Genomic DNA, 23,623 nt, shown 5'->3' with positions numbered 1-23,623 from the left:
ACCTTAATGTTAACAGCGTAAAACAAATAATAATTTTTATTAAGTATAATCTCTGAAGATGACGTAGTCCAAAGATCAAAAGCTTGGCAATAAAATAAATTAAAAACTATGACTGAAACTGGCGATAACCTTTTTTCCCTTTTGGTTCATGAATCAACTACCAAAAAATAGATGAACAATAGTCACATTCAAACCACTGATACTGCCTTGTAAATAGATTTTTATGTATTTTTTTCATTAATTCGCGAATCTAAAATAAGGCATTCCTAATAAATTGTGACATCAACAACAAATTATGGGAGGTAAAAACGTAAAGAGCCTTCAGTGTCACGACAGCACAATACTTGAGCACGAATGGGTTAAACAATAATCAAAACATTGTTTAAAAAATACAATAATTACATTAAGCGCAACCAAAACTAAAGAAAAAATGATGAAGTTAACAGTTTTCGTTTAGTTTTTAAGCAAATTAAAAATAAAATTAGATAACGGATATCTTTTTACAAATATTTACTGGAACTACCTTGCTTGTTATAAAGTTCATCTCCCGGTGTTTGGCAATTGTAACATTCTTTAGGTTTACTTCTTGAAACTGTTGATTGAGTAGGGAGTTAGATCTGCAACAATAGATCAATAATAGTTGATTTTATAAACCTTGTTCAGTTTTCTAATTTAAATTTTTAGTCCGTAAAGAAACTTTGTATTTTGAAAATACATTTATCTAATGAAACCACTCTCTGAAAACGCTCAGAACTAAATAATTTACGATCTTATTTTTATAAAAAAATTTTTGGGCAATAATTAAGACCCTTTTTGAAAATTTGAGTGAACTCAATTCACTACAATGCAACCAATGGCTGTCAGAAGTCCCACTGGAATAAACGTAGATTTTACGAAATGGTAAACAGTAAAGTGCTCTTCAGTTTTTTAAAAATTCTTTTAATATTGAAAATTTGAAAGCTTGGAAGATTGCAATTACATTATTACGTTATTGTGAACCAAATAATTACAAAAAAAAAAAAAAATTACGAAAATCTCAAACTTGTTATTCTGTTCTCATTATTACGAGTGTTTCATTCTTAAAGTTCTTATAGAAATCTTTGAAGAGAAAACAGACAAAGGTTAGTTCTTTTTTCTCGTTTATTTGTGCGACAATCAGTGCTTTGGCGCTTTAAGTAACAATAAAAACAGTAATACCATTAGAACGAGTGGAGAGTAAACGAGTGGAGAAGTTACCGCAGTGGTAACACTCCAAAACATTAGACTGTTAGTCACTCTATTCAATTGAGAGGAGATCACGAGGCCACTGATTTTTAAGACGTCTTGTTATCAGGAAGAGTTCTAGAAGAAAGATTTTGAGCAAGAGTATTCGCATGTGATTGCTGGATGATATGAAGTATCTTGTTTTGGCGGTTAGGGTGATAAAAGGTATGTTAAGATCTGTGTAGTCCAGTTAAAGACTTAAAATGGAGCTTTTACTATGGTTCGAAGTATTTCAGATTGTAGAGATTGAATTCTTTGGAGATTGGGCAATTGGTTGTACCCCAGCTCTATTCCATACGCCCAGTTGGGTTTTAAAGTAGTAGTATAAATTAGTCTTTTATTGTCAAAAGATAGTTTAGATCTATCGTTTAAGAGTCTTTTAAATTGTCAACAGCGTCTGTTTAGTTCTGTTCTTTCAAGTCTAGTGCGTGGAATAATAAGGTTAGTAAAATGTTACAATGGCGCAACTTTAAGAAGTAGAAAATTTGCTTTCACATAGCCTACTAACTGACGGCATCATTTAAATTCATTAAATTCAAACACCTGGTAATTACCAGATTCATGCAGAAGGAAAACCCTCTCTCATGGTAGATATCTTAAACATCTGGTTAGTCCCTGAGGGGTTACTGTAGGGGCTCGCTTGTCACCAGTAAGCGGGACACTATAGATTTACACCCTGGCAGTAAAAATAGTCCACCAACATCACGGTATAATTATTTCATTCAGAAATACAATTTGAAAATTACACATGGCAAAACCTGCATTATTATTACTATTTTCTTAAAGTAGAAATTTACCAACTGAAACGAAAGAAACAATAAGAAATGAAGATGAGAGAGTAAAACGTGGTCAGTCCCGATGGAAATCCCAGGACCACTAGCTGTTCAGTTGGCAAAATAGATTGTCAGAAATTTTGGAAGATGCAATTGACTGGGTATGAAAGAATTAAAATAGTGAGAGAAATCTACTTAGTATTTCTTGTCTTGGCGAGTTGTACCCCAGGAATGTTTAGATCAGTACCAAGAAAATGCTTGTGAAGTAAATCTGTCGGAGTAATTTAGTTTGAAATTACTGTATGGTCCGTATTTTTGTCGGTCTTACTGAACCCAATAACGGTAGTCTATAGCTGGTTAATTCTTCTGTATATTAGTCTCTTCATTTCCGTTAGTAATTTAGATAGAATAGAATAGAATTAGAAAAGGGACGGGACCTATGCTCCACTGCACCACAGCCACAAGAGACTTATTGTGCCCTCCCTTTTTGGATCTAGAAGACGAACCCTCCCCTCCAAAAGAGGTTGAGGACTTTCCCTACTAGTTCTTTTTGCGCTACAATCTCCTTTGGTCTCAAAGTCCCAAAGATATCATAGCGCAGCCGCTCGATGTCAACACAACGGAACAAGTGAGAGGCAGTTTCCTCCTCTTCCTGATAGTAATTTAGATAGTTTTCCTGGAAGTCGATGAAGAAGTTCAGCGCATTTAGTCATTTCTTGACTTTTAAGTCTTTTACTTAGATTCCAATTAGGTGTTTACCTATAAACAGATTAATAGCACACTAAGTCTGCAAAAATAAGAGGCTTGTAATTGTAGTAGACTGGAGGACAAGAGCCCAGCCGGGTTCAAAACCCAGAAAACTTTTCACCGAATAACATCCTCCCAAATTACAAACAGGATAACATGATCCTGCACGCGCAGAAAAAGGGACAGCTTCTTATTGTAAAGATAAAGTAATTTTTTAAAGTTATTGTGACAGTTATGATTATAACACTAATTGGTAGTTGGCGTTAAGCCCCGCCTGAAAACAAATAGGCGATTACTTTATGATTATAATGAAACACTCTTCCCAATTGCACAGCAACAAGCATAAATTTATTAAAAGCAGGTCCTAGGTAATGTCTGGGAGAGAAAGAAGCCTGTAGCAGGATGGTATGTCGAGGTAATGGAAGTTTTAATTAAATACGTTTTATACAGAACTCAGAGTGCGAGGATCTGAAGGGGAACAGGGCCACTCAACGAAATGGGAAATACTTCTTGTAAACCTCCCCTTCTCGTCAAAGCAACCCTTCAAGGAGACTGACTGCCATTGTTCCTTCCTCCTCGTCAGCAGCCTCCACTCTAGGCACCCCCTCTGTTGCTTTCTTCAGCCCCTACAGATCTGCTAGAATTTTTGCACGCATGAATGGAGCTGCCTAACCAAAAAAAAACTATGTTCTCTCTCACACAAGCGCGCGCACTCTCTTGAGTTATTGTCATCATTACAAGTGATGATGAGGCTAGTAGCTACAAGTTGCTTGCTATGATTTATGGTTAGACCTTTATTGACAGGTAGAGCCCCTCTTGTAATCTGAACAAAGCAGTATTTTTTTGTATCACGTTCCGTAGAAAATAAAGTAAAGAGTAGGTTTACTTTGCTTAAACTTAAAGGTCAACTTTTTAGTGGGCCCGTCTATTTTACCAAAAATGGTGACTTGAGGAATGAATCCAAGGCTTATCTTCATTAAAAATGCTTACATTTCACTCGAAGACGGGAACACTGTGATCTAAAACGTCATCGAATTCTAGCATTATATTGAGCACATAATATTACGAGGTCTTTAAATTAAGTAAACAAGTGGATAATGCTCCTTGTCACACAGCAATTTCAATAAACGAGTTTTTGGCCAGTAAAATCATTCCTGTGGCTCCTCAGCCTCCTTATTCGCCTGACTTGAGTCCTTGTGACTTTTTTTTCTTCCCGAAGTTGAAAAATCACCTCAAGGGAACTCATTTTGGGACAGTCGAAAACATTCAAACGGCTGTAACCGACCAGCTGAAGGCTATTCTAGTATCGGAGTTCGAGCACTGCTATGAGGAGTGAAAGAAACGTCTCCAGCGCTGTGTGGCTTCAGAAGGAAGTTATTTTGAAGGTGACAATTTAGAATTGTAATTCTTTTTGGAATAAAAAAATTTAAAAAAAATCAGTCTCATTACTTAATTTACAGACCTCGTATAACTACAAACCAATTTATACAAACACGTAATTAATATTATTGTTATGAACTTTGTAGATTTGTCTTTGAATGGCAATAGATTGGGGCTCATTACTTAGAAACTGATTCCTTGAACTAGAATTCCCATCACGTAAACTTCACAAAGTTAACAACAGTTTAGAATTTCTTAATTCCTGCACATCAGGCACAATTTCTAATCATTGTTATTACTCATTAATTCCATCAAAAACAACTTCAATAATTACCATCAAGCCTAGTTTATTTATTTAACTTATTTAGGTGTATTAATTCTTAATAAAACAAATTTCTGGTTAAATATAATGTGCATTTGCTATTATTTTTATGGTTATAATAAAAATACTTCTGCTTGATTGGTTATCTCTTTTATTATTTAATTGGTTTCAATATATATATTCAACTATTTGTACCTCTTTAACAGAGACGTTTCGATATCTCTTTACAAGCCAGTCAGCTTTATAATTTATATTATAAATACAAATTATTGCTGTTTTTATTATAAGTTAAATACATTAATAAATTACTTTATTGAAATTATAAATTATTAGTAAAATATAAATATTTATTTTCTTTAAATTATTGTCAAATATGTCGTGAAATTGTGTTGACTGATCATGGCATCTAAAGAAATGTCGAAATGTCTTCATAAAAGAGAACTGAAGAGTTAAAAAAAAATGAAGCAGATTAATTAAATAATAAGAGAGATAATAAATTATGTTCAAGAATAATTGAAAACATTATTTTACAAAAATAAAAAATATTGTAAATAATTGAAAATAATGGAATTGATAACCTTCAGACCTTAAAAAGTAGTTGCCTCTGCTATCTAGCGGCTAACCAAATAACTAAAACCTTTATCTATGAGTTGAAAAGAAACGCTTATTTCGGTCTTTTCTGTTTAGTTTCTGGGTATTTTTAATTTAATTATTATTATTATTATTATTAATATTATTATTATTATTCAGAGTGATGAAATACAATTGTCAGAATTTATTGTCTTTTAGCTCTCCGCTACAACATTCCCCTTTTCTTTATTTTGACCGAAGTTCCAGCTTTGCTTATAGGTCAGTGGTCGGAAAACCGCGGCTCGCGAGCCACTTTCGGATCTTTGGGCCCTCGAGTGCAGCTCTTCAACAAAATACCTTACAATTTAATTTTATTTTAAAGAAATATCGTTATTAAGTATCGTAATAACTTTTATTCAACGTACCTAAGATTACCTAAGACGGAACTTTAAGCAGTTTATTAAGTTAATTTTAAGGAGTGATGTGGAAGGAAAGAGTTGTGTAGGAAATATATGTAATGATGGTTTGGACATATAAAGAGGATAAACGGAAGGAGATGGACGAACCAAATATGCAAGACGTATATGGATGGGCAGTTGAATCAGTTCGACCTTAGCGAACCGACCTCAATCAGATTGAGAGCGATTTTTGCAAAGCCCAGCATAGCAGTATCCTTAATAGTTTTAAAAATATTGCATAGTTATTGTGCCCAAAATCAATGAACTCTTAACATTGAAAAAACTATATTATTGGCATTCCATAATAGACAGTGGACTAAGACATATGCAAAACTTTCATTAAAAATTAATGCATTTACATTTCTAACCTAATCTCCACCAAAAAATTCAGGAAGCGCCTCCTTTAGTGCGTAGTATATTTTGCAGGAGGGGGCCCAAGAATCCCAGTTACTTATAATTCTTACCACAGCGCCACGTACCGTTTACAATGCTAGACTGTGTTGTGTGTGTTGTATTGCAGTTTAGTGCATTGCGTTTGTGTTGCGTGGGATGTACACAATTCGATATTTACAAGACTGTAAGTTGAAATATTTTTTTAGATTAAAATTAAATTACTAGATTAATCAGTAAAACAATTGATGAATAAATTTGGCTCGTTAAGAATCAAGAAAAGAAAAATAGCAAGCATCATAGAATAAGTAGCAACTTCTCTTTATGTAAGTTTGCAAGAAATCAATATTAACGCTGTTATAAAATATATATTACTTGTTATGTTTTTTTTTAGGGTTGCGAGAGATGGAAAGGGGTTGTGAGGAGGAATGAGTTTGTCTAATTTGAGAAGGAATCTTTACCATTGAGAAAAATACTTGAAATAAGCTACTGATGATATTAACTCACTGAATTTATTTTCTGTAATGTGGATAGCGAATGTGAATATAATGCATCTAAAGTGGAAATAAAGTTTACAAAATCAAATAAATGCTGTAAGTAAAACATTTTTTTCAAGTGATGTTCCGGCAACAAGTTTAGAATATTGTTTAATATTCACATGAAATTTTCATATGATTATTTTTTCTTTGAAATTTGTAAAAACAAACATAATTTTATTTAGGAAACATTGGTTTAATTGATTCCATAAAACTCGTACTAGGATCTAAGATGTTCTGAGTGTTGTTACTGCTTCATTTTAGTTTGTTGTAAGTTGTACCTCAATGGATTTAGCTTCAAACAAACATCAAAGTAAACATCTGTGTCAGTCTAATTACAGTATTTGTCACCGAAATGCTACTAATCATTGATCAATATATCAAAAATTTCATTTGCACAAACATCAGAGAACTTTAATAATAATCGCGTATGAATCAATTTTAGAATTCGATGCCCTACTATGGGTAACACACCTATATTAGTGTTCCTCGAACGTAATCGAAGTATTTTTGAAGAAGTTAAACCGTGGGGATAACTCTCTTACCCACACTTTCTGTGTCGTAGATCTTTCTGAGACAAGTCATATTATTTTGTGAGAGCCTGCCAGAAATAGGGTGCAGTAAACTCTCATTAAAATTTCATTTGTTTTTCTCTCAGCGGAGTTCTCTAGAATCATACTTTCTTTTAAATACTTTGTAATTAGCCACCAAATGGCATTTTGATTCCAAAGTTACATCCTCTAGGTAGTTACCTCTTAATCTCTGAAGGTCATGTCCTTAGTATGAGCTCCATATACCATAGAATTTTTTTTATTTCATTTATTGCTGTATTAAAAGTATTTGGCAATGCAAGATCTAAGCCACAATAAATCCATAAGGCCGCCCTACAAGAATCTAAGATCTGTAAACCATTAATTTCACCAGAATTATTTGCTGTTGTTTTTACTATAATGAATAGAGGATGTCAAAGCATTAATAGCATAATTTAAAAATTGATTCCTTGAGCAAAAAAGTACGTTGCTGAAAAAATTGTAAACAAAGCCATCGCAAAGTTTTTTAATGTCGCCAAAAATGTCAGGTAGTCTGTTCCAAGTACACAAAATTACTTGTTCATAGTAGTACTCTTCTACATTATGCAAACTATTTCTTTCCAGATTTGTAAGTTTCGACTTGTAAGTCGATAAACAGATGAGTCCAAATGCTATCTTGATAATCTGCGCGAGTAAAACTAAAATGCCATGTAAAGATTAATCTCTTTGTAGTGCAGCTCTAAACCTTTTTATATTAATGCCAATATTAGAAAACTACATTTTCATGTACCTTTGCTTCGCAACACATATTACGCGAGTGATGTCCAACTCTGGCCGTTGTATAAGACAAAATATTTGAATTATGCATTTTTTAACATTTTTATTTATTTTATTTTTTTGTCTCCCTCAAAGCGGGTCACTCAATATTAGATCGTGTGACAATAGGTTCGCCATCACAGGCCTAGCGATAAGGTCATCTTCCGAGCTTAAGTTATTTACAATTTACAATATTTTTTTTTGTTTACCTTGTTATGTGTAAGGTTGATGTGTCTTCTGTCCTGTCTGCATATGTATACATGAAAATCCATTAAGCAATTTGCCGAGATAGATGTTGCTCATGCTATAGTTCATGAACAACAAGCAAATAAGTGCAATTGAACATGTTTTGGTAAGATTCAAAGCTTGCTTTGAAAACAACTAACATCCCACTTAAAATTAACAATTGAAAAAACTGTAATTATTCATAGAAATTGTTACTTTTTGCAAATACGAAGGATTTACAATTTAGTAACTTTTTTTGAATTCGCAGTCCAATTTAAAGGAAGAAGCTATTACTGCATTGAATTCTAAACTGTCGCTATTTGAGGTTAAGAAGCACAAGGTTATATAGCCAAAATGGATGTTACCCATTACTGCTGGCAGGTATTAATTTATTTAAATTAATCGCTATTTTGTTAATCTCAAAATAATGTGGTATTTAATATATATATATATATATTAGAAATGAGTAGAATTGGTTATAGCAAATACCAGACTAAAGGGACTGCCATCAAATTTAGCAGTTTTTTCTTTAGTCTGGCTGAAGGTATGATTTTGTAGTAAAAATAGGTGGAATCCGTAAAAAAAGTCAAACAATTTTTGTTTAAGCACTCCTTCATAGTTCCTGAAAATATATCGACATCGAATTCTTCACAAACTAATCTTTAGCACCAACAAAAAAAGACCGTTTGATCACGATCTAACCATTGAACACCTCAGTAAATCACTTACTCTTCACATTCCTCTATATTCATTCTCCTGTACTTTATCATGGAACTTATTTAATCAGAAACGCTATCTGATTTAATATTTTTGATATAAATGTAAAATAACAAAAGTGCTGATCATCAATAAGTGTTTTGCAACCACAAAGTTATTTCTAAGAGTAATTGGCCATAAACTTGCTCAATGATTCTTTTATAATTCTCTTAGCTACTGGTGTCAGATTATCTAGGCTAGGTGTGGCCAACAAGTCGATCCGATTGTTTGACGATTACGGCCGACCGGTGACGGATAAGGATGCAGAAGATTCCTTACCATTATCTTAGTCTGGATTTACACTAAATTATGATTTCTTGATTAGAAACATGCAGACACACGCTTCTCACTAATGTTACGACAAGAAGATAAAATATAAATCCGTATTTTTCCTGTAGTTACTTCTCAATTAATAAATATTCAGATATGAGCCGTTTATTTTGAAATTGGGGTAAGTCTATTTTTGAAAAAAATGAAGATAATGGTAATTACAGATAAAAATTAGTAAGAACTTTCAATTTGTATACAATTTAGAGTCAAAAAAATTCGGAATCCTAATATTTGGGAGATTGAAGTTTTAGCTCTTAACAATATTGTAAATATGTTTTATTTGAAAATGGTGCAAGTCCATCTTAGCAAAATTTAACTCCGGTTGCTGTATGGTGAAGCAAATGTGATGGTTTAACATCATGTCTGAATAATGTAGGGTGTTTTTATCCATCTTTGATATTGGTAATCGTTGATTGTACAATATTTCATAAAATATATTATTATTTAATAATAATAAGTACATCTTAATTTTGTGTTTCGATAATAGCGCCAACATCGGGAAATTTTAGTACTATTGGCAACACTCTGAAAAACTGTAAATTGTATAACATTCGACTTATATTATCGGCTATCAAGTAAGTTGTGTTGTTTTGTGCTCGGTGTACGAAAAAAGATTCATTATTTGAAAATTAATAATGGATTGTTGTTTATTTTATAAAAAGAAAAAATGGCTGAGTTATAATTAACTCTGATGCATCTAAAAGTGAATTTGGTAGGTAACAAAAATAAAATAAAAATACTTTTCTGGGTAATAACGCCATTTCAATAAAATTCTCATTTGCAAGTAATTTTATTATTTTTATTATGTTTGTAGAAATAAGACCCATGAGAATCGGTAATAAAAGAAGAATCTTGGAATCAGAATCTGAATACGAAGGCAATTCGGACCAAAATGATTTAAAAAAGAAGAAGAATAGTTGAACTATTGATTAGTATTTTGTTGTTATTGTTAAAAAAAGACTGATACGACTGAAATATTATCCATTTAAATCAACGATTACAATAATTCATTAATTTTGAAAGTGTGGCAAGTCCATTTAGTTACAATAGATCTTTATTTTTCTTAGCCAGCACTATAAACACTATTGGATTATAAACTTACATTATCTAACACCACAAAATACAAAAAATATGTCTATTAATATTTACCGATATTTTTAAATTTAATGAACCGCAAAACCTTAAATATCTCGAAATAACGAAAAATGGACTTGCCCCACTTTCAAAATAAAGGCACATATTATGTTGAATTAATACCCTTTCCCCTCTGTTACTTATTACAAATTTCTATGCGTTAAATATCAGGATTTAAATAATAGATCGTGACAGGTTTTTCAAAGAAAAAGTCGGCCCTGTATTTACAGAAATCGGCTGACCTCTTATCTAGGCTGACACCCAAGTTTAAAGGGAAATTCGGAGGCCTTCTTAGGAATAACTTCGCTGAAGCAAAAACTACAAACTCTACCCTTTGAACTTTTTGTCGCCGAATGGCTGTTTATACTTTTGTTTATGTGGTTCACTTGGTGTATTACTCCGTTTTGCTATTTTCTAAAAATTGCATTGCATCAACGTATCTCGTTGAAAAATTAGAATAACAGTGTAGACATCTTCAAAGCTTGTGGTCCCTTTTTCCTTTTATACAAATCTACTATTGCGTACTTTACTCTGTGGTGGAGTATGTTCTGTGAACATTGAAAGGCACAGATGTTACCAATTTAGTCTCCCTGTCGTTTCTGGATATTGGAATCGAGTCATTCTGAGATAGAAAATACATTTTTTTTTCTCCTAAAAATTAAAGTGATTTGACTTTTTGACTTATAAAAATTTAAATATAAAAAATGTTTTAAATGATTGATTTATGCAATGAACTATTCCTTAGTGAAAAGAATTAAAGAATCATTAGGCTAATTTTTCTTTCCCCCTGGTTATTATAAATTAATTTCTTTGCAGGAAAATGGCTTCGCAGAAAAGGCTACTGAAACCTTCAGAGAAGTGCAGCAAATAGAAAAGAATGGTAACCCGTTTAGTGAAGCAAAGGAGTTGGAGAACTTTGAAACTGTACAGAATATTGAAACAGAACGAGCGGAAACCTTGAGAAAAGAACCTCAACCCCAAGAGAACATTATCGCGCTTTGCTATGACAATAATAAAACAATAGTGGTTAATGTCAATAATCTGCAAATATTCAATGATCTCTGCTATGTAACTACCGAAAGTCCGAATGGCGAAGTACGAATATATCCGGTCGTAAAATTATTTTACAAATGTAGAGAATGTGATTTCATTTGTGGTAAGAAAGCGAAATTGAAATTACATATGCGAATACATACATTCGAAAAACCATATAAATGTAGTGAATGCATTTACTCCTGTTATAAGTTAGGCAATCTTAAAGTACATATGCGAAAACATTCAGGCGAAAAACCCTACAAATGTGATCAATGCGATTTTGTATGTTCAGCTTCTACAAATCTAACAGTACATAAGAGAAGACATACAGGCGAGAAGCCATATAAATGTAGTACATGCGATTACAGCTCTAAAACATATGGAGGTTTGAGATTTCATATGCTCACACATTCAGGCGAGAAACCATATAAATGTAGCGAATGCACTTACTGTTGTGCTAGGTTAGGCAATCTTCAAGTACATATGCGAAAACATTCAGGCGAAAAACCTTACAAATGTGATGAATGCGATTTTAGTTCTACAACTTTTGGAAATTTGAAGAGACATAAAAGTACTCATTGAATGCGAAAAGCCGTACAAATGTAGTGAATGCATAAATGAAGGTTCAAGTTTTGGTAATTTAAAAAAAAACAACATATGCAAAGACAATTAGGTGAATCGTCGTGAAATAAATGTTCTAAATGGAATTACAATTGTTTGGAATTCGTTAATTAGGAAAGATGTCCGCAAACTCCATCCTGACGAGTGGCGTTTTGAACTTAGCAAGTCATTAAAAACCATGTTGAATTTAAGCTCAGTTCAAAGATCTGAATGTTTTTTTTTCTTGTTCGTTTAAATTCTTTTTGAAAGTTTTTGTAATCATTCAATCAATGATTGATGCTTTACTGTGTGTTGATTGATGTGTTTTTTATAATTACACATCATTACCTTTTACAAATCATGGAAAATTTGCTGTTACAAAAATAAAAAATGGCGTGAAACGGTTCTTACGACTCTCTCCCCAGGTTTTAACTTCTATTTTTTTTTTAAATCTTTGAATTTTTACTAAAGATAGTGTCTTTAGTAAACACTGAAATAAAAAGTACTTTTCAGTGAAGCGTTATTTTCAACAATCCCATAAAATAATTTTTTTTTTTACAAATATATCCGTCAAAAACGGTAAGTATTTATCTGAGAAATGTTCTCAGGGGAAACTATTTCAATATCTATCTCTCCTTATAAATAAAGGGAGAGTATGGACTTACATAACAGCAATGAGTGCAGGCAAAGGTAAATTAAGAAATGAAGGAACCAATTGAAAAATAATTTACTAAAAGACCCAAATAATTGATTTTCAACATTTGTTAATAAACTTGTTAAAGCCAGTCTATCTCCTTCACCAACTTTTATAAGACTATAATTAACTATTTATTAGGTCGAATTTTTATTTATTTGTTTTCTTTATTTATTTTTTAAAGCTTATAAAGTTAATTCATGGCAGTAGCACGTACAATTCACACTAAATACTTTCAAAATAATTCAAATAAAAATTAATAAATATATAAATAAATACAAATCAAAGAAAAATCAACTTTTAAATGGTTCGAATCCAGCTGTTGGCCCTTAGATTTTCTCTTCCAAGGAGCTTCTTACAGCTCACTGTTCGGTGTTGCCTGTAACGGGTAAACACTGCCCGGAGGCCGGCAGTATACTGAAAAAAGCTCCGGGTGCCAAATAACCTCAGATATTGGAACAAAAAGCTTTTAAATGATTTTTTTTTTTTTTTCAGTTATCTCAAAATAATTTAAATTTTCTAAGAATACTGTAATAGTAGTAATATTAAAGTGTAACTTTTTGTTAACAAAATAATAGCAATAAATAATTATATTAAATAAATGAGATGCGAATTATTTTTCTTTCTGGGTGTCCATTTCTTTTCTGTGTAACGTTGAGATTGCTTATGCATGTCCACTCATACAAATGTGGCGAATGCGTTTTTGGTACCAAGGATACTCGCTGATTTGTGCACCTTTCAATCTTTATACTCGACTTTAAAAACTAAGTTTTTGTTAATTTAAGAAAGTATACATGATGTGTTGCTAGAAATGTAGATTATAAAATATTTATATTTTTTAAAACATTTTTTACTTAATATAGATGAAAAATAAATTAAATAAATAAATAAAAGTTAGTGCCATTGAAATACACCATGGAGGAGATAATACTCATTATCTATCATTTAATTTTCAATATAACTATATTTATTCCAGTATCCGCTGATTTAATAATAATAATAAAAAAAAAAAATGCATAGAATGAGAGAATTGAACTTAATGGCAGGCAAGCGTAATTTAAAAAAAGGTTTCAACTTATAATGGCAAATAATAAGGGATTATACTTAAAAGAATAAATTGGTAAGACTGATTTATAAATGTATTAAAGGTTTGTTTTAGCTGAGTATAAAAAAATGGAAAGACCTTGTGGATTCAACCCAAGAATTTAGCAGAATTGAACATTATGCAGAAACGATAAAATCTTTACCAGTGAACTCATGTCTTTACTGAACACACATTCAATAATTAACTCAAATAAATTTTAGGAATTTTATTCCTGAAATAAGGTGTTAATTCAAATTCTACTGTACAACTACGGTGAAGTTTTTGTTTGGAAAAAGTGTGACAAGAAAAAAAATATATAAACATAATGAAGCTTATACCATCTATTTATTTACACTAACAGCTGTATTTCTATATCACAACTAGCGTAGGATATCTTCCTAGAATCAGAAGAATAAGTTAGTACTCTTTTGACTGTAAGAACTCATTACTTTGTCGACTGGAAAAGTTTGCAGGTGGAAAAAGTATAAATTTATCATTTTAGGAGATATTTTATTATACTTTAACGATTTTACCGCATGAAATCTAAATTGTTTTATTACAAAGATATAAATGTAATTATAATATGTGTTTTATGTGCATACGAGGTGTGTTCAAAAAGTAACGGGAATTTTCGTTTTTTGAAAAAAATATTTATTTATTCATCTACATTAATATTGTCGCCTTCAAAGTAGTCCCCTTCGCATACAATACACTTGTGCCAGCGCTTTTTCCAATCCTCGAAACACTTCTGAAACTCGATCTTTGTGATAGCTTTCAGCTCTTTCAGCGATTCGCTTTTAATGTCATCTATGCTTGTAAAACGACGGCCTTTTAATGTTCTCTTTATGTTTGGAAATAGAAAAAAGTCACATGGAGCCATGTCTGGCGAATATGGAGGCTGGGGCATCGTTAAAGTTTTGTTTTTGGCCAAAAATTCACGAACAAGCAATGAAGTGTGAGCAGGTGCATTATCGTGGTGCAAAATCCATGAATTGTTTTGCCACAAATCCGGGCGTTTTTTTCGGATTGCTTCACGCAAACGGCGTTGAACTTGTAGGTAGTACTCCTTATTGATTGTTTGACCTTGTGGCAAGAATTCATGATGCACTATGCCATTAAAATCGAAGAACACAGTGAGCATAACCTTCACATTCGACCGCACTTGTCGAGCCTTTTTCGGTCTTGGCGATCCAGAATGCCTCCACTGGGACGATTGAGCCTTAGTTTCGACATCATATCCGTAAACCCATGTTTCGTCACCTGTTATAACACGTTTCAGTAGATCCGCATCGTTGTCGACTTCATTGAGTGACTCTTGAGCAACTTCCATTCTCCGCTGTTTTTGTTCGAAATTCAACAATTTTGGAACAAATTTTGCTGCCACACGTTTCATACCCAAAACATCCGAAAAAATTTCATGGCATGAGCCAATTGATATGGCAACATCATCAGCGACTTCTCTGATTGTGATTCGGCGATCGTTCATAACCATTTCTTTCACTTTTTTCACGTTTTCATCGGTTGTTGATGTGCTTGGACGTCCAGGTCGTTCGTCATCTTCAACGTTTTCGCGGCCATCTTGGAAACGCTTATACCACTCGTAAATCCTTGTTTTACTCATAGCAGACTCACCATATGCCTTTATTAACATTTCACACACTTTATTACACTTTATTTAATTTTTTACGCAAAATTTAATACAAATTCTTTGATCCATTTTTTTTAACAAACAAAAATCGCCAAGCTCGAAAAACACGTCTAACCTTAACGGCTGCCACTTAAGAAGTAAACAATGAATATTACTGAAAATTTTATCGTACTTCAGGGGCATGTGTACCAACATAATAAAAAAAAAAATTACAATCAGACTCTCCAAACCCGCGAAATTTAAAAATTCCCGTTACTTTTTGAACACACCTCGTATAAAAATTATCTAAATAATTATTTATGTCTGGTGTAAATAGTATGAAGGATGCTGCTAATATCTTATCAGTTTTTATTAACATGAATTATTTAAAGAGCTTTCTACCCTTGTAGCTAGTGTTATCTGGTGGCTTCACTTGGAACTATAAATTTACTGAGACTTGTGGTCACTTTTATTTTTGTATAACGTTATTATCGTTGAATATTGATGCATCTTGCTTGTTAATTTTCGTCAGTATTTGGGCTTACCAATTACACTAATCATCTCCGTCGTAAAGAACGCATTTGAGTATATCAAACGAGCTCTGCAAATAGAGATTGTTTTCATAACTGTGATAAAAAAATAAATCCATATTGTAATAAGCAGTACAATAGCTGATATGCGGTGATTGTAACGAGAGAACACTGACCACATACCAGCAGCTACAAAAAAGTAACTGGCGCTAATGACATCAGATGATTGGTTAGTCTTAAAATAAAATAAATAAATTAGCTGATTCCAACGAAAGTTCATCATCAATGTTAATGTTGCATCTTTATGAAGGTTCTTCATTTGAAGTAGCTGATTCTGTAACTCATATGGTTTCTTGATAGTCTTGAAAATCAACAAAAAATGATGTTAAGATGTTTTTATAAGCAATGAAATCTTTTAATTTAGCCAACTTGTTGCTGCTTTTCCCTTAATTTTTGGTTGGTGAAACCTTTTCTCCAAATCTCTCGATCATACCCATTTCTGGAACAGTCTTCCGCTTCCAAACCATTTTCTTTTTTTGGCGAGAGGCATCTTTCTTAAATGACCTATAATTTTAGAAAATGAGGCGGCATTCACACAGTGCCCAGTGAGGAAATAATCAAATTAATCCACAGAAAAATGCCGAAAAATTACAAACAGTATTAGTAATTGTGGGTTTAACCTCACTTTTGGTTGACCATTTTTTTCCGAAATTTATTTTATTTTTAATGGGATTTGACGGAGAATATATAAAGTGAAAACCCACTTCTAAATTTAACAATTACTCAAAATAAGCGGTAGAAACTGTAACTATCCGTTTACTTATCTTCTACTAATTTATGTCAGTCCTTCTAATTCCATACAACAAATCACGTCCAGTAAAAGTTTATTATTATTAAAAAATTGTAATAAATTAGAAAAACAGTAAAAAAAAGTCAAAAGTGAATGTAGGAGGCAAAGTTATATTAAAACTGGAGGTATATCTTTATTAATGAAGGCATAGATCAGCATTTCCCAACCTGGTACGTGTACCACCGAGTTGCTGATACACGAAAAATAATCAATAATGGAGGACATAAAAAATTAAATCATATTAATATCAACGTATTTTCCAATAATTCATTAAATTCATTTTAATTAATAATACTATACAGTAAAGTTGTTAATATGTACAGTAATAAGGTTAGTCTGTCTCAAGATATACGAGAAAATATAACAGCACATTTAACAGGATTAAAATTGTCATTAATAGAGGATGTTCCATAACCCGAAAACACAAATGATATTTGGATTTCAAACCACTTCTAGAATAAGAATTGCTCATTAGTATGCTTATACCACAATTCTAATATTTCTATAATAAAACAGGGAATATTAATAATTTTGAAGAGAAAAATATATACGCAATTTTTAATTATTTAAAAAAAAGTTTTAAAACTAAGATCTTACACTTTACAAAGTTCATAAAGTGAACATGAACTTGAACTCCATTGTAACTGATGCATTGTATCTCTATGCAAACAAAATAAGTTGGGAAACGCTGCAATAGATAAATAACAATCAAAATAATTGTAACCCACCCAAAATGCATTCAGGCGAAAATCAAAATTGACCTGGCTTAGAAGCGATCTTTTTCCTTTTCAAATGACGTTGTGGATGTTGGAAAATGAATTCTCTCACACCTCCTATATGGTGTGCAACGATGCATCTTGCAATAGTAAGGCTGGACGATAACTAACCTGCATATTACGAGGGTCGTTTGAAAAGTCCGTGCAAAAATAAAAACTACTTAATTTTTTTGGGTAAACCTTTTTTATTTTTCAACATAGTCTCCTTTTAGGCTTATACACTTCGTCCAACGCTGCTCTAGTTTGTTGATCCCTTCCGAATAATAGGATTTGTCTAAGTCTGAAAAATAGCCATTCGTTTCTGCAATCACCTCCTCGTTTGAATAAAATCTTTTTCCCGCCAGCCGTTTCTTCATATTGGGGAACAAATAGTAGTCCGAGGGAGCCAAGTCTGGAGAATAGGGGGGATGTGAAACGAGTTGGAACCCTATTTCCATTAATTTTGCGACCACAACTGCTGAGGTGTGAGCTGGTGCGTTGTCGTGATGGAAAAGTACTTTTTTGTGGGCAAATCGTGGGCGTTTTTCTTGCAGCTCAGTTTTCAAACGGTCCAATAACGATGAATAATATGCACCTGTAATAGTTTTACCCTTTTCCAGATAGTCGATGAGGATTATTCCTTGCGAATCCCTAAAGACAGTCGCCATAATCTTTCCGGCCGAAGGAACGGTCTTCGCCTTTTTTGGCGCAGATTCCCCCCTTGGTAACCCATTGTTTAGATTGTTCTTTGGTCTCAGGTGTGTAGTGATGTATCCATGTTTCATCCACAGTGACGAAACGACGCTTAAAGTCCTGCGGATTCTTCTGGAACAGCTGCAAACCGTCCTTGCAACACTTCACACGATTTCGTATTTGGTCAAGCGTGAGCAATCGCGGCACCCATCTTGCGGATAGCTTTGTCATGTCCAAATGTTGATGCAAAATATTATGTAACCGTTCATTCGAGATGCCCACAGCACTAGCAATTTCACGCACCTTCACTCTTCTGTCATCCATCACCATATCATGGATTTTATCAATGATTTCTGGAGTAGTAACCTCGAACAGGGCGACCAGAACGTTCAGCGTCACTTGTGCCCATATGGCCACTCCGAAAATTTTGAAACCACTTATAAACTGTTCTAATCGAAAGTGCAGAGTCACCATAATGTTTATCAAGCTTCTCTTTAGTCTCCTGAGGCATTTTGCCTTTCATAAAGTAGTGTTTAATCAACACACGAAATTCTTTTTCGTCCATTTTTTGAAAATCACTCGACTTCCTCGATTTAAACGAATGCCAAACACCAAGAAATAGACCGATCTGGCTGAAACTTGGTGTGTGTTCTTCCAAGAGATGCTACTAACTAACCATAACCTCGATACGCGCGAATGGTGCTATCTCTCTGACTTTGCATGGACTTTTCAAACAACCCTCGTATGCCTCATGGATAATTTATAGTTTCTGTTGATTTCAATCGGAACTTTTGTTGATTCTACTTACTGTTGCTGGCTAATTACTTTTGGAAACAATATCTTGAAATTAGTAGTTTTTAAAAAGAAAACATATTTAAGCAAAACTTTATGTACAGAAAGTATAAAATAGTAAAACCAAAACGTTGATGCTTAAATTGACGTAATGCTTAAATTGTAACCTTCAATTAAAAATCTGAGAATTAGAGCAAACATTAGTCTTACCTAATTATGGTCCTAAAATGTAAAATCCAACTCACCTATTTCCTTTGGTTGAACAAACTATCTAAACACTGGAATTTCATGTGGTTTTCAGAATGAATTTATAGCTGACTTTGCAGCATTTGACCATAAGTGTTGGTCAGCATTTAGAGTTAGCTCACTCCTATCTCTGGCCGTATTGTACGCATCAATGCTTTAAAGGAAGTTTTGTTGAGTTTGTCTGCATATTTAGATGAGTTGATGAGTTCCTTCAAACAATAAGTTTGTGCTTCTGTTTCAACCTAGTTCTGGAATTAAACATTAAAATTTGCCTTAAAAAAAAGAAAATTAAACTCATAATTAAATAAGAAGATTGATGGTACATTTTGTAGACATTTTAAAGTGAGAAATTGCGCTTTCGTTCAGCAATATGGCTCGCATCTTAAAATCTATTTAAGGTAAAAACTGATATCAATCGGTTGTCTTCCATGCGTTTCAAGGATTTATAATTTCAAAGGACAAAACACGGCACGAACTAAAATTAACTTTTAACAAGAATATGTCCTGATTAAAAATTATAAACTGTAACTAGTTATAAGAGCGCTACCAGCAATTATTAGAAGAAAGCGCTAAAAATGAGGAATTTGTGAATTAATTATGAAAAAACTAGGTACCACGATAGCCTCCAGGGTTGATAAAAGAATCCATCGATCTCCGGTCGTGAATCGGTACAGCTAAACGGTACAGCATTTGAAAATATTGAAGCGCTGAGGAGCCATATTTATCCGAGTTAAGCTGAAAATAAAATTGAAATAAAAGAATGGCTGCCGGAAGTAGATGGATGTTTGCACTGAATAACATCCTTCAGTTCAAAATATAACTTTCGTAATTATAAACTGTGAGTTTATAAAATAGTAATATGGCCATATGTTACGTACGAGATGTGGCTATTAAATAACGAGACTATTGCTGTAAAACATTTTATTTTAAATTTATACATATTTAGTTATCACCTTCAATATCCACCCCTCCCCTAACCCTACAACGCTCCATGCGAATTTACCATTGTTCGAAACAGTGCTAGAAGTCTTTTTCTGTGAACTCCTGCATGACGCGTGCCGCTTTTTCTTTCACAGCTTCAACGGACTGAAATCTTATTCATTTTAATGCAGATTTGACTTTGGGGATCAGATAATAGGTCACATGGGGCCAGGACAGGCGAATAAGGCCGATGGCCTAAAACTGGGATGTTGTACTCGGCTAGAAACGTCTTGCGACAGACAATGCAATGTGAGCTGGCGCTTTGTCTTGATGGAGAACCCATGACTTGTTCTTCCACAAATCGGGTCGTTTTTTCCTTAATCTTTCACAGAGTTGAGCAAGCACCTCACGGTAGTAATGTTGATTAATTATAATCGATATTTTCATCCGTTTTGGACGTGGAAGGGCGACCCGGGTGGTCATCATTTCCGACGTCTTTTCAGCCATCTTGGAAACGCTTGAACCACTCGAAAACTAGCGCACGTGATAAACATTCATCGCCATAAACTTCTTTTAATAAAAGATAAGTTTCAGTAGCGGTTTTACCAAGTTTTTATGTGAAATTTCACGACAATTCGTTGCTCTACTATCGTACATGACTGTGTAGTATCATGTCAGGCAGATTTCTCTACAAACACGTGAGACGCTGCAATCGAAAGAGAAGGCTTTACGCTGCACAGCTGACGGTCGTTAGGATTTGGCGCATGCATAGTTCTTCTGTAGCAGCATCAGTCTTGTTATTTAATAACCACACCTCGTATGCTTGCAAAATCTGGACAACAAATGACTGCGAATATGGGTAAGGCATGAATTGCGGAAGATTTTTTGGCACCAACTGAAACATAAAAATCAACATGCAGCTTGAGGTGTTATATATGAAGCAAGGAGACTGGAATGAGTGGCACATATCGAGAGAATGGAGAGCGATTGAGTAGTCAAAAAGCTGTATAAGGAGGAAAGACGGAAAGTAGACAGTCCTAAAAGAAGGCTAAGAAAAAGGAGGAGGCCATGTCTTTTAAGACGTCTAGGTGTGTTATCTTGAAGTGTCCTAGTAGAAAGATGTTTCACTAAACAAAAGATGATAAGTTCTCGGTCATTACGGTCAAAATCTGAATACCTTTAAAAAAAAACACTAATCTGGCGTACGTAATCCAGGTAACTATTCCTCTTCAACGCAAATCAAGTCACTGCCAGTTATCTTTCCGAAAGAATGTAACCACTCTGGACTCTGCCACCATCTCGCTAGTAAGAGTTTTTGCCCATAAATGTCCTGTTTCATCGAGATTTTATTTACTTTTTTAACTCAAGCTGGGGCAGGAGAGAAATAATTTTTAAGTACATTTTAGTTTTATGTACGTAATTAGAAGGGTGAGCTTAATGAAGGCTAGTTAATAATTTAATTTAGTGCCTTAACTAAAGGGAAATAACAGCGTAGAAGGGCTTGTACTAGTCCAAGGGAGTTGGTTTAACGAGCGCAATAAATAGTGCCGACCAATAGGTACGCAGTCCCTCACATTCTATCTCACTAACCCTAAACAAAACTCGTAAAGAGATCTTTACTTTCTTCAACCTTACAACCCACCCGTAATGTGCGTTGTAATTGTCTGCCATTTTGTATTCTACTCTTCTTTTTTGTTTACAATTATAAGACTTTGTTGATCATGATTAGTTTTAATCTCTTTTACTCGTTTCAGTTTACTAGCGCAAGAAAATAGTTTCAGATTCTAGGTCTTATTGTTACCACTTTTCAGATAAGATATTAATGGTTTACGCTTCCTTATTCGCATAGAATTTAAGAAGCTTATAAATTTTTACAGTTTTCTTTATTTTTCTCAAAAGATATCCAAGTTTTTAACGTGAAAATTATGCTTACTTACCCTACAATTCTGAAATAGTTTGTTCCCTTAATATAATATAGTAAAAGTATACGAGGTGTGGCCATTAAATAACGAGACTATTGCTGTAAAACATTTTATTTTGAAATGTATACATATTTAGTTATTATCACCTTCAATAAACACCCCTCTCCTATCCCTACAACGCTCCATGCGAATTTACCATTGTTCGAAACAGTGCTGGAAGTCTTTTTCTATGATCTCCTGCATGACGCGTGCCGTTTTTTCTTTCACAGTTTCAACGGACTGAAATCGTGTTCCTTTTAATGCAGATTTGACTTTGGGGAACAGATTAAAGTCACCTGGGGCCAGGTCAGGCGAATAAGGCGGTTGGCCTAAAACTGGGATGTTGTACTTGGCTAGAAACGTCTTGACAGACAATGCAGTGTGAGCCGGCGCTGGTTGTCTTGCTGGAGAACCCCGTGACTTGTTCTTCCACAGATCGGGTCGTTTTTTCCTTTACTCTTTCACGGAGTTAAGCAAGCACCTCACGGTAGTATTGTTGATTAATTATAATCGATATTTTCATCCGTTTTGAACGTGAAAGGGCGACCTGGGTGGTCATCATCTCCGACGTCTTCTCGGCCATCTTGGAAACGCTTGAACTACTCAAAAACTCGCGCACGTGATTAACATTCATCGCCATAAACTTCTTTTAATAAAAGATAAGTTTCAGTAGCAGTTTTACCAAGTTTTAATGTGAAATTTCACGAGAATTCGTTGCTCTACTACATGACTGTGTAGTATCATGTCAGGCAGATTTCTCTACAAACACGTGAGACGCTGCAATCGAAAGAAAAGGCTTTTTTAAAAAAAAAGGACGTTAGGATTTGGCGCATGCATAGTTCTTCTGTAGCAGCATCAGTCTCGTTATTTAATAGCCACACCTCGTAGTAATTGCCTGTTTCTTTTCTGTTTAGGTATAGCTTAACGTGTAAATACTGATCGTGGATAGTAGCGGAAGCATATACTTTACTATTAACATATTTTATTTAACAAATAAGAAGTAGCTACGCGCGTGATTCGAAATGATGACCTCCAACATACAAAGGCGCGCTTCAAAATTCCAGTCCACCACCAGCTACCCAATTACTTAATTTTATATAGAGCTTACTTTCAAATTCAATCGTTCATTTTCCTAAACTCTCTTAGGAGTCGTGAAAATTTAGTTAAAAGTAAGTTACCAACTCCAACCTATTGAATTTATCCAAAAAATACTGTTAATAAAATTTTTCTGAGGGAAATAATAATTGTAGTAAAAGTTATAGATTTATTGTAGCCACTATAGCAAAGTTTTAAAAGTGATTTGTTTTGAGTAGCTCAATTATGTTACTTAAGCTGTGAATACGAATCGATATTGCAAACACTTCTAAGTAGTTACACACGCTAACAAAAGGAGAATTTCATGAAACGAAGCGTGAACTAAGAAAACGATTGCGTGTTACCATACATCATCTGCAAGGCCATTTAATAATATTATTCGCAATAATAAAAAAATAAAAAAAATCCTTATTTTTCAATGAAACACGGTTTCAATTTACTTTGGCTTTTTGTATTTATTGTTGCCTTCCTGTTTTTGGTTAAAAACGAGGAGAAAGCGGAAGAAGCTGG

The 23,623-nt window shown here is 33.6% G+C and overlaps 1 protein-coding gene across 1 annotated transcript; it reads left to right on the top strand.

Annotated features, from left to right (window-relative positions):
• Positions 1 to 6,355: 6,355 nt before the first annotated feature.
• Positions 6,356 to 12,382, top strand: LOC141451046 (uncharacterized). Its single transcript, XM_074122063.1, has 3 exons — positions 6,356 to 6,496; positions 8,279 to 8,391; positions 11,047 to 12,382. Exons 2-3 carry the CDS (start codon positions 8,365 to 8,367, stop codon positions 11,845 to 11,847), a joined length of 828 nt encoding a protein of 275 aa, XP_073978164.1. The 5' UTR covers positions 6,356 to 6,496; positions 8,279 to 8,364; the 3' UTR covers positions 11,848 to 12,382.
• Positions 12,383 to 23,623: the final 11,241 nt, after the last annotated feature.

Source organism: Rhodnius prolixus, unplaced genomic scaffold (assembly GCF_049639745.1).
Source record: "Rhodnius prolixus isolate KJV_2025 unplaced genomic scaffold, Rpr scaffold_8, whole genome shotgun sequence".
NCBI lineage: Eukaryota > Metazoa > Arthropoda > Insecta > Hemiptera > Reduviidae > Rhodnius > Rhodnius prolixus.
The sequence above is the reverse complement of the archived record's forward strand: the minus strand, read 5'-3'. Positions and strand labels throughout refer to the sequence as shown.

Excerpts from the sequence above, each read along its gene's own strand:
- LOC141451046 (XM_074122063.1), top strand. The coding sequence starts at position 8,365 with ATGGATGTTACCCATTACTGCTGGCAG. Across the intron at positions 8,392-11,046 it reads TTACCCATTACTGCTGGCAG|GAAAATGGCTTCGCAGAAAA; the intron begins GTATTAATTTAT and ends ATTTCTTTGCAG.